General features: G+C 40.5%; 1 protein-coding gene across 1 annotated transcript in view; it reads left to right on the top strand.

Annotated features, from left to right (window-relative positions):
* Window positions 1-9,948, top strand: part of QPCT (glutaminyl-peptide cyclotransferase) — a 28,985-nt gene extending 19,037 nt beyond the window's left edge. Inside the window, exons 4-7 of the mRNA XM_007167167.2 lie at window positions 1,875-2,051; window positions 4,029-4,128; window positions 7,423-7,539; window positions 9,277-9,948. Coding sequence (XP_007167229.2) covers window positions 1,875-2,051; window positions 4,029-4,128; window positions 7,423-7,539; window positions 9,277-9,422 — 540 coding nt within the window. The 3' untranslated portion in view covers window positions 9,423-9,948. The remainder of the gene's footprint in view (window positions 1-1,874; window positions 2,052-4,028; window positions 4,129-7,422; window positions 7,540-9,276) is intronic.
* Window positions 9,949-12,368: the final 2,420 nt, after the last annotated feature.

The raw sequence follows: 12,368 nt of genomic DNA, 5'->3' as shown, positions 1-12,368 counted from the left end.
CAAAACAAATATACAAGTTGAAAAATGAACTCAGAGGAAATAGTGTACAGGAGCAGAAAATAACTTACAGAACACTATTTTAATATCCTTAGAGAGGTAAGAGGAGAAGTGTTATCCATAACAGATTAAGGAAACGTCAGATTCAGTTCCGTCCAACGGGAGCACATTCCCCAGTACTGCACAGGGGCGGAGAGAGCAAATGGTGGTGTATTTTTCTTCATCTATGTTCAGCTGCCTGAGTGCAGGCACAAAGCAGGCAGAGAGTTGGACTTAACGTTATGTTTTTGCCATGTGAGTTTGACCAAGGCAGAGAGAGGCACAGGAGTTGAGTGTGTACGCAGGGAGCAATTAGAATGATTGACTCTGGAATTTAAGCTGAATATATAGTGAAGTGAGGACAGCATAAGGGTAAAGGAAAGACTGGGAAAAGGTGAACATTTCAAAAGATTATGGATTCCAATGGGCTTGAAGGATTGTGGGGATAGGGTACCAGAAGGACTAATCTGAAGTGTGAGAGTTGTTGTCAGACAGTGGAAAGTATAAAATCAATCAGAATCCTACTCACCCTTCTAAGTTCCACTCAAATACTGTCTCTTTCATGAAGTCTTCCTTGACACTCCAAGCATTCCACTTCTCAATCTATCCAATTTCCAGAGGAGTTCTGTGTTACATTTGTGACCCTTGGTACATTTTGCCATACCCGTGTATTTGTTTCATCTTTCCCTACCCCATCTAAAGTGTAGGTTCCTCTGAGGGAGAGACTGTAATTACCATTCTTTGTGTCTCTGTTGTGTTCCAAGGGCAGATTCTTTTTTTTTTTTTTTTTTTTTAAATTTTTACACTTTATTTATTTAATTTTTTATTTTTGGCTGTTTTGGGTCTTTGTTTCTGTGTGTGGGCTTTCTCTAGTTGCAGCGAGTGGGGGCCACTCTTCATCGCGGTGCGCGGGCCTCTCACTGTCGCGGCCTCTCTTGTTGCGGAGCACAGGCTCCAGACGCGCAGGCTCAGTACTTGTGGCTCACGGGCCCAGTTGCTCCGCGGCATGTGGGATCTTCCCAGACCAGGGCTCGAACCCGTGTCCCCTGCATTGACAGGCAGATTCTCAACCACTGCGCCACCAGGGAAGCCCAAGGGCAGATTCTTGAACCTAGGTTCAGTACAACACTGCAGACTTACATAAGGTGAGAAGCAAGAAAGATTTGCGTTGTTTCAGGTTGGATTCACTGGGAGGCGCACTCTGACGTGGGGGTTAGCATTTCAATCATGTAGTAGGGAGTGGCCTTGGCTCAACACCTGTGGCAGGGAGGGGAAAGAACTGGGAGTAGGCAGAGGGAGAAGCTGGGCTGCCATGCAGGTTCAACAGCAGCCTCAGTCAACCCCTGGGGAGCTCTGGAGGTAGCATGGCCCTTTAGAGAGCCCCCAGCACCTGCTTAGGCCAGTCATTGGATGTAGGACCCCCCCCCCCATGGCTGAGCCAATCCTTAAAGGGACTAACAACTGAAGGCCTTCTGCGGACACCTCTACTGGCAACAGGGGCAACACACCCTTCTGAAAGGGACCTGGGCGTTGTGTCACAGTGGCCGCCACTGCAGTTCCATAGTTCCAGAGTTCTCTAAGGAGTAAGAAAAAAGTGTAAGACTTCTATTTTCAGAGGGAGTGAAGAAGGTGAGATTTCTGTGGCTGAAGACTGTGGGACCCGTGATGATTTTCAGAGAGGAAATGGTGCAAAATAAATTTTGGCATATTTTCACTTGCTTTGGCTTCTTCCTTTTCTTCACAGCACATCTGTCTTTTTGTCCAGTTAATAGGAAAGCATGCTATTTTTCAGTTCTCATATTTTTGCTCTTTTTCTACTGTTTTTTTTTTTAAATCAGAATATTTCAGACTCGAAGCCAGATCTCTCACTCCAGCTAATTTTCTTTGATGGAGAAGAGGCTTTTCTTCACTGGTCTCCTCAAGATTCTCTGTATGGGTCTCGGCACTTAGCTTCCAAGATGGCATCAACTGCACATCCACCTGGAGCGAGGGACACCAACCAATTGCACGGCATGGTGAGTCCAGGTAATTTTCACGGTGCTGCAGCTACAGACTCTGCTTCAAAGGAAGCCTGTGGCAGGGAGGGGAAGCCAATTAAAGACCCAAAAATGCCACAGCATTCTTGGAGCAGAGCGTTTATAACAGAACATTTTTTTGGCAGGCGTTGGGTTTTTGAGGAATCCCAGAGCTAAAAAAGAATGATTCTAGGTTAGAAGTTATGTTTGACTGAGCTCAATTAAGATGATGTAAAAATTCAGAATAAGGAAACATCAGATTCACTTCAGTCCCACGGGAGCACATTCCCCCAGTAGGTATAGAGGTGGAGAGAGCAAATCCCATCTTTGAGGCCTCTGTCAAGCCAGAGGAGGCTGGGGTCTTGGGAAATGGAGTAAGAGTGGAACATAGTATGGGGATGAGAGGGAAGAATTTCCTCAGTGGCTTCAAAGCGTTATAGTGACTCCAAGTGTGTACAGGAGATTTTGATGTGTCAGTTTTGACGTGGTGTTTTTGACATGGTGGTGGAGACATTTCAGTGCTGCCTTAAAACCCTGCTCCTATTACCAAGTAATGGGTGCAACTTATGGCCCCCTCCTCATCCCCCATTCTGACCCCGCAGGCCATACCTAGTCCCTTACTCCACCTTTGAATTTCCTTCCTATTCTGGCTCTCTTCCCATAGTTGACTTTCACTCAGTACTTGAGTCCTCACTAACCGCAGCGTGGAACCCCTGAGACTTCATAGTTCCCTGTGGCCCCATCCATCCCTGGCCCTCACCCTATCTGTGAGCTGATAGCCTGTTTCTAACCCCCTCCGTTCATCCCTGTCCTTTGCCCTATCACTGACCTTCACCCTATGAGTCCAAACGGCCACATTCAATGTCCTCTGTGAATCCAGCACATCTCATGTTGGCTTTCTCTCTGTCCCGTTACCCACTGGCAGCTCATAAGGGGTTAGGAGAACATAACTGGTACCTCATTTAATCACTTTTGCTCAAGTGGCTAAAAAGGGTTCAGAGGAGAAGAGACCTGATTGATCGGCAGGAGGAACAAAGTTATTTGTTTACCAGTCCAAATATATGAATCCATAGTGATAGTTAGACCATTTTTTCCCCCAGAAACAAACTCTTAGGAGCTTATCCAACCTTGTGAATATACTCCTATTTCAAACAAGCCTATTTTTTCCCAGTGAATATATTTAATCATCATTCATGAGTTAGTAGATACTATGTCTTTAGAGTCATAGACTCTGAAAATATTTATCTATTACATGTCAGGATCAATGCTAGATATTTACCCATACCTTACCTCACTTATATAAATCAGGAGTTCTTAATCTGGGGTTAGTCTTCAGGGAGTCCTCAAGCCTGCTGATGTTTTATGGCTCAAATAAGTTAAGAAACACTGGTTTATTATAGAGGCTTATAGCCAGAAAGGACCTTTAGAGATCAGCAAGCTTGAGCTTCTTGTTTGATAGAAAAGGAAATGGAGATCCAGGGACTAAGCTCATAGAGCTTCTAGTCAAGGAAATTTTCTTATATGCTGCTTTAAGGAATAAATAGTTACTATCCAAATGCTCTCCTTTGGCAGTTGTGTTATTATAGACTGGGGATAAAATGGGTAATTAGAATGGAATAGAAGATCAGACACGCTTGCATGCCCACCTGAAAATAAAGCAAATGTATTCTTTTTTTTTTTCCTATGAAATATTTATCCAAATGTCCTCCTTCTAATTTATCCTTAGTGATATCCTTCTGGGGTTACAGACAAAAAGAATCTACAATTTGCCATTTGTCCACATTGCATAAGCAAGATTTAAAAATTTCCCCCAGAGGATTCACTTACAATGTTATTAAACCTTTTGTTCATTTATACAGCTCCCCATTTTATTCTCAGTTATTAAAGTGCAGTTAGTTTTGACTGATTTTTTTTCCATTGATGAATATGAAATGTGTTTTGGCGACAGTAATTATATAATATTTTTTTCTCCCTTAGGACTTATTGATCTTACTGGATTTAATTGGAGCTCCAAACCCAACATTTCCCAACTTTTTCCCAAACACTGCCAGATGGTTTCATAGACTTCAAGCAATTGGTAGGTACCACTGTTATTAAAGAGTCAAACCTGGTTTCTTCCCACTGACAAATACTGAGTTTTAAAATTCAGAATTTATGATGTGTGTGATTTGAGTACACGATATACTTTACTGGCTTTTTTTCTTGCTTTATTGATTAGTTTATTATTCCTATTCATCTCTTTTAGAAGGCCCACTTTATTTTCCTGCATGAAACTGCATTTTGAAATGGAAACCTAAAATACTACATTTCATATTTGCATATCCTTAGAAATGGCTTGGAAATATTTTCTCAGAGTCCTGTTTGAAGCATATGGAATGCATTTTTAGGGAAAACTCAGCAAAGCATGTTGGATAATGATGAATGTTATGTCCTTATAATGATACCAAAAGATATTCTTTAATGTTTCTTTCTTTTCCATCTCTGTCTTTGCCATCTTCTATTTTCTGCTTTATGCAGATGTGATTTTCTTTTAAGTCTAGTACAATCTCTGCTTATTTTCCAAAGGAGTAAGAGATGGCGATGCAAGAGCAAGCCAAAATCCTTCAAGAGTCATTTAAGAGAAGGTTCAGTGTCACATAAATGAGAGTGGAAGAGACCAGATAAGGTTAGGCCAGACCGGCCAAGGAAACAAAGATATCTATGGCTCAGGAGAGAGGCTTGGGGCTTGCAGAAGGAAAAGGAGAATAACTTCTTTCTCTCATACCTCCACTCCATACACCCCTCCCTCTCCACACAGATACACACAAACACCCCAAAACAAAACACAACAAAACACAAAAAATTGGCATCAGGGAGAGGTGAACATGCAATAGAATTTTATTATAGAATCCAGGCCAGGAGCCCTGCTTTGAGGCAAGAACATCAGGCTAAGAATTCCTTTCTAGCCACACAAACTTCTTGGAGCAGGACAGGGTTGTACTTTCTTCTCAGCAGTGGGGAAAATGCTGCCATCTCAACTCATGCTTTTGCCACGAGTTCAGAACGTGCTTATATCCAGATCTAGAATATTATGAAAGAAAATTTTACCTGAACCTCAGATGCTTATCTTTGGCAAGTTTAAATTTCTAGTTTGAAAGAATTGCTATTATGGTATTATTAATGTAAGCTTCTTGGGGGTACTTCCTTACAGCATGTTTTCCTTACTTTGAGTAGCATCAAGAAATTGGGTTTGGCCTTCTGTCAAGGATTTGATTCCCTTCTCTTATTTCCTCCACTGGAATGAATTTATATCAGCAACTCACATCTTAATACAATTTTAACCCATTGTATAACCCACCGAGTGAAACTTACACTTCAAACCATATCTCTAATTGTATAAGGAAAAGTTGTATCCTAAGGTAAAGGAATTATAATTATCAATAAACAGATGGGAATATTGTTTTGGTCATAGTAAGGGCTTTCTTGATGTTCCTAAAATCACATTACATATGAATGCTTACCACTCAGTCTAATTTTACCCTTTAAATTTAGTAATTAAGATAACCAATCCTGGAAAGTTTCATTCAGTTGTCTTAAACTCTTCTTGTGATCTCTTATCATCTTGTAACATAGGCTCATGTTATATGTAATCCTGTAATACATGGGTTCTATGCTGCAAGATGACAGGACTGATGGAATGTAGGCCAATGGTTCTCAAATTTTAGTGTGCATTAGAATCACCCGGAGGCCTTGTTACACCACAGATCACTGGACCCCACCCCCAGAATTTCTAATTCAGTTGGTCTGAGGTGGGACCAGATAATTTGCATTTCTAACAAGTTCCCAGGTGGTGCTGATGCAGCTGATTAGAGACCACTTTGAGAACCACTGATGCAAGTCATAATAGGTATCCCTTTCCCAAAGAGTGGTCACTCAGTATAGTACTTCATACCTATTGTCTCTAAGGATTCCCCTTTCAAGCTCTGCATCTCGTCCTAAGGCATTCTTCATGCAGGATTGAGGATCTGTAAGTATCTACACCTGTGTTTTTTCTCTCCATTTTCCTCTAGCTTTCTCATTCTCCATCTCTCCATTGTTCTGTTGAGTTTCTGATTCTAAGAAGGTTCTCACCTGTAAAGCTAGAATCATGTGTGACTCTTAGAAGGACTCCAAAATGTCCACACCCAAGTTCAGCTCAGAGGTTTTTTTTCTCTTTTTTTTTACCAAGAACAGGTTTATTAAGATCCATGGTCAGTTACAAGTTTGGTTTGGTTTTTGGTCACTGGCCCCAAATGTCACTATTCTGAGTTTACATCAAAATACAAAGCCCAACATTTACAGTTTGAACACTTAAAAAAACAGACGCCAAAGACAAAGGCTTTTAAAAATCTCGGTTGAAATGTTCTCGCTGCTGCGTCATCTGTAGAATGAAAGGCATGTGAGGTGCTGTGAGGATTTCTGACAGTGAACTCGTATTCATCATGTACTTTGAATATTTAAATGTTACCAAAATACTGTCTTTGAGTGCTTGATTTGATTGAAGATACAAATGATGCTTTTGACCATCTTTGGTTGTAATCGAGAAGCTGGCAGCCTGCCCTCAGGGAACAAGGTGGTGAAGGCCCTGGCGACCTGCTGTGTGGCCTGGGGGTGTCTTTGCTCCGTAGGGTCTCTCCTCCTCCAAAGCAGGCATGTGGCCCAGACTTGGAACTGCTGGGAGAACAGAGTGGCCCTTGCTTTGCCAAACGTGGCAGCAAAATCAGCTTTAAAATCACGAACCAGAGGAGAAGCATTGTCTAATTTTGTTAGGGCTCTCTTTTAGGGCCTGATTCTTCTTTGGAGCCAGAGGCTGGGTTCCTGTCCTGGGGTCTCACCGCCCACCTCCAGGGCAGTGAGGGCAGAGGCCGCGGGCCCTCCGGGGAGGCCTGACTCCTGCAGCTCAGAGGTTTTTGTCATGGGTGTACTACTGCATAATGTTTTGGTTTTTTTAAAATTATTATTTATTTATTTATTTATTTTTTTGGCTGTGCTGGGTCTTCGTTTCTGTGTGAGTGCTTTCTCCAGTTGCGGCAAGCGGGGACCACTCTTCATCGCGGTGCGCGGGCTTCTCGCTATCGTGGCCTCTCCCGTTGCGGAGCACAGGCTCCAGACGCTCAGGCTCAGTAGTTGTGGCTCACGGGCCTAGTTGCTCCGCGGCATGTGGGATCTTCCCAGACCAGGGCTCGAACCCGTGTCCCCTGCATTAGCAGGCAGATTCTCAACCACTGAGCCACCAGGGAAGCCCCCTGCATAATGTTTTAAAACCAAGTGTCAAGATTTCAAACTCCTTATGCATCTGACTGTTGATCAGATAAAAATATATGTTCATCTGCTGTCTAATTATCATCTGCAGAACATGAACTCCACGAATTAGGTTTGCTCAAGGATCACTCTTGGGAGAGGCAGTATTTCCAGAATTATGGTTATGGAGGTGTGATTCAGGATGACCATACTCCATTTTTAAGAAAAGGTAATGTATGAGTGTATATATGTATGCATGCCTGCACATGTGTGTTTTTTACCTATTATATTTATTGTATTTTATGTGCATTTGCAACAGTCTAGAAGTGTCCCTGAGGACACTTTTATATTTTTTCCTACACATAGAATATTTATCAAATCTCATATACCTCTGACATCCTGCTTTCCCTTTCATAGAGCTAGATTGTATTCTTTTTTTTTTAATTTTTTTTTTATTATTATTATTATTTATTTTATTTTATTTATTTATGGCTGTGTTGGGTCTTCATTTCTGTGCGAGGGCTCTCTCTAGTTGCGGCAAGCGGGGGCCACCCTTCATCGCGGTGCGCGGGTCCCTCACCATCGCGGCCTCTCTTGCTGCGGAGCACAGGCTCCAGACGCACAGGCTCAGCAATTGTGGCTCACGGGCCCAGCTGCTCCGCGGCATGTGGGATCCCCCCAGACCAGGGCCCGAACCCGTGTCCCCTGCATTGGCAGGCAGACTCCCAACCACTGCGCCACCAGGGAAGCCCTGTATTCTTATAGTTTGTGTAACTCTGGTGTTTTCCTGCTAATAAAGAAGCAATATTCTTTTTCTTTTTTCTTTTTTAAAATTTACTTTTTTTTGGCTGCATTGGGTCTTCGTTGATGCGCACGGGCTTTCTCTAGTTGTGGCCAGCAGGGCCCACTCTTGGTTGCAGTGCGTGGGCTTCTCATTGCGGTGGCTTCTCATTATGGAGCACAGGCTCTAGAGCACAGGCTCAGTAGTTGAAGCGCACGGACTTAGTTGCAGCGCACGGGCTTAGTTGCTTTGCGGCACGTGGGATTTTCCCGAACCAGGGCTCGAACCCATGCCCCCTGCATTGGCAGGCGGATTCTTTACCACTTCACCACTAGAGAAGTTCTGCCTCCCTATTCTTGACATAGGAGCAAGAGTTATCTTTAAAAAATGTCAATCAAATTATGTTACTTCCCTACTCTAACGCTCTGGTAGCTTGCCATCAAGTAGAAAAAGACCCAAAGTCTTTATCATGACCTACAAGGGCCTCCATTTTATAACTCTTTTCTCCCTCACCATCACCTCCTACCTCTCTATTTATTGCTCTGATCCAGCCACATTGCTTGAGGAACACATTGCCGTTCCTCAAGCAGGCCAAGCACACTCCTACCTCAGGACCTTTGCACTTGCTAATACTGCTGCCTGGAATGCTCATCCCCAGATCTTCACACAACTTGCTTTCTCCTTTGATACATCTATTTAAATGTTAGCTTCTCAAAGAGGCCTTCCCTGATTTTAAATACCTCTTTATTGGCCCTACTCTCTGCCTCTCATTCTCTATTCCCTTACCTTGTTTTACTATTCTTTATAAGCCTTCTCACTTTCTAAAATTATTTTTTGTATTTGTTTATTTGTTTCTTCCTCTAGTAGAATGTAAGCTCCATATGAGCAGGGCTTTGCCTTTTCACTGATGAACCCTCAATTCCTAGAATAGGGGCTGGTACATAGTAAGTGCTTTATAATTATTTACTGAATTACATAACATTTGTTTAATGATTGAGTGACTTTGGAGTATAAGGGTAAGATACAGGGAAGTACACAGAAGATGATGAACTATCAGCTGTGTTTATATAGTATAGTATAGTACAGTATATAGTATAGTCCTACTCAGATTTCCTTGAAGAATGATAGTTTCTAGTTTACTCATGGGAAATATGCACTTAATTACAAGTTGTTTCTTCTTGTTAGGTGTTCCAGTTTTGCATCTGATACCATCTCCTTTCCCTGAAGTCTGGCACACCATGGATGACAATGAAGAAAATTTGGATAGAACAACCATTGATAATCTAAACAAAATCCTAAAAGTCTTTGTATTAGAATATCTTCATTTGTAATATTCTGGTTTAGTTTATGCTAATTGCATCTAGTATTATATTCAAAAGTCAAGGCACCCTTTAAAATAATCTGACTCCAGATGCTGTGTGGAAACTTCTGTGTGGAAACTTCTATCCTATAGATTCATTCTGTAAGTATCTTTGAATATCCTAGATTTATGTCATGTCCAAATCGCGTATTCATTTTCATCTAGTGATATAGAAAGGGAAATATAAGAAAAACTGAAGGTAAATATCTTTGAAAAACTTCTTTAAATAAGAAACTATGAAGCTAAATCAGATGTGTAGAGTCAGTATCACGTTTTTCTAAATAGTACTTAAATATGATGGTCATGTGCAAAGTGCAGCCTTAGTCTTATGATTTTCTTATACTTGGGAATCTATTGCATATAATACAAAACAGAGATGCAGTTTGAAGACTCAGTCTCTTTGAGAAATCTTTGTACGGTTTATTTCATGGAAGTTAAATCAGAATTAAATGCCATGTTGTGAATGTCTTTTTTAATATATGAATGAAAAATTGTATAACTTAAAGTATAGCTCAATTTTTATAGGGTTTTACAAATTTAACATTTTTATTGTAAAATAATATAGTCAGTACCAAAAATCTAGAAAATGGAGAAAAGAAAAAAAACCTATAATTTCATTATATTAGCAGAGTCACCATTTACTCTAGTTTTCCCTCACATATTTTCAATGCAGTTTTTATGTCATTATAATCAAACTCTACCTACAAGTTTTGGGCCTTTTTTTCTGTTAAATGATATAATTACCAGACATTTATTTGCTGTTTTGATCTTGGGTTGAGATGAAGACAGAGACTGTTGAGTGTGTCCTCCAGAGTCAATATGAAGGTAACACAGTGGGAGGACAGAAATTAGGATCGTTTTTGTGTAGGTAAATTATATGGTATTCAAGTTTGTTTAATTACTTATAGCCTATTTCTTTCAGGAGATTCATGGAAGCAAAATTGTTTGGGCTGGAAACACATAGGAATTCATGGATTTTTCTTTGGCTATAGGAAACAGTTATCTAAAAATGCAAACTTGATCAGTTAAACAATTAGGAAATTGATCCTGCCATATAGATGAAATTAGCTGGGGGCTGTTGTTTTTCATGTGCTATCTGTTCTGAGCAGACATTTAATAAACCTCACTGAATTAATGTGCTGAGGCTGGGTAGGGAGTGAGATAGACAAGCTGAGTGGGAAAGCAATGGCAACCCTAAGTTCAATAACAAAGAAAGTCATTGGAAAAGGAATTTACTTACGAAAACAAACTTTCCAGGTTAAAAAAAGGGATCAATATAATTTTATCTATATGAATTGATACAATTTTATAAAAGAATAGCCAGAGTTATAGACAATTATATCTAACAATATCTGTCTATAATCTCATGTTGGTAAATTTTATAGAACTGGATTTTTATAGGTTTCTTTTTATTTTACAAATCTACTTCTAAAATTATATAAAGGGACGTCGTGCCCTTGTGAGTTAAGTAATATTAACGGCTAACACTTATTGAGTACTAACTCAGTGTCAGTGTCATAGGTGCTTTATGTTTTTACCAACTTAATCCTCACAACAATCCTAAGGGGTAAGGGGTATTATTAACCCCATTTTATGATGCTCAGAATGGTTAAGTCTCTTCTTCAAGATCATGAAGCTAGTAAGTGGCAGTGCTGGGTTTAGAACCCAGCCAGTCTGGTTCTAAAGCTCATCCTCTGAAGCACTTTAGAGTACTGCCTCTTTACATGAAAAGACCTTTGCAGAAAGTTCTTAATGCCAAGTGCAAAGCAACAATTGTGTCTTGAAATTTTTATAGGTCATTCACTCAGTCTGGGAGAGCATTCTTAAATCACTGCTGCCAGGGTTCACCTGACAATGTTAGGCTTCTGAGGCATGTCATTTGTAATAGAATTATTTCTCTGCCATATCAAAGGCTATTTTTACATAAACATGCGTATAACAGAAATCAACATGAATGGTTCCAGGGCTAAAGAATCTAAGCCACAAAGCAGGATTAAAAGAGGCTCAGTTTTCTGGATTAATTTTCAGATGAGTGAAAACATTTGAAAGGAGTTCAGGGAAAACATTTTTTTTAAACACCAGAAAAGAAATGATTTAACTGATGATATTAAAACAGAATGAAAAGAAGTTTTAATAAGGAACCTAAAAATTAGTTGACAGTACTACATATATAATTATAAGCCTAAATAATAAATTCTTTTTTTTTTTTTTTTTTTTGATTTTTTTTTTTTTTTTTTTTTTAATGAGGATCTTGAATCAGATGCGTATGTTTTTGATTGATTGATTGATTGATTGATTTTGGCTGTGTTGGGTCTTCGTTTCTGTGCGAGGGCTTTCTCCAGTTGTGGCAAGCGGGGGCCACTCTTCATCGCGATGCGCGGGCCTCTCACCGCCGCGGCCTCTCTCGCCGCGGAGCACAGGCTCCAGACGCGCAGGCTCAGCAGTTGTGGCTCACGGGCCCAGCCGCTCCGCGGCATGTGGGATCTTCCCAGGCCAGGGCTCGAACCCGTGTCCCCTGCATTAGCAGGCAGACTCTCAACCACTGCGCCACCAGGGAAGCCCAATAAATTCTTTTTGAGGCAGAATGAAATAAATAGATCTGCTATAATCTGTTGGGTTGACATCAGTTGAATTATTTTTAGAGGAGGAAGTTGGAGGATATGTTGAAATGAGATAAAAGGAAAAATAAAAACATAAGCAGATTAACTCAATGAAAAGTTTCTTCCTTCTAAGTGGCACATTCTAAAATTCTACTCACTAAGAGTTTGTACTAATATGGGAAAAGCAATCATGATACTGGAAAGGGAGACATTTTAAGGCATTAATCTTGATATTAATCCCTGAAATATGTTCTGTATAAAAATGCCAGTCAGAAATATTACTTTAAAAATTATAGCTACAAAGGCAGGGTTCCAGA

Source organism: Balaenoptera acutorostrata, chromosome 12 (assembly GCF_949987535.1).
Source record: "Balaenoptera acutorostrata chromosome 12, mBalAcu1.1, whole genome shotgun sequence".
NCBI classification, from domain to species: Eukaryota; Metazoa; Chordata; class Mammalia; order Artiodactyla; family Balaenopteridae; genus Balaenoptera; species Balaenoptera acutorostrata.
The sequence above is the reverse complement of the archived record's forward strand: the minus strand, read 5'-3'. Positions and strand labels throughout refer to the sequence as shown.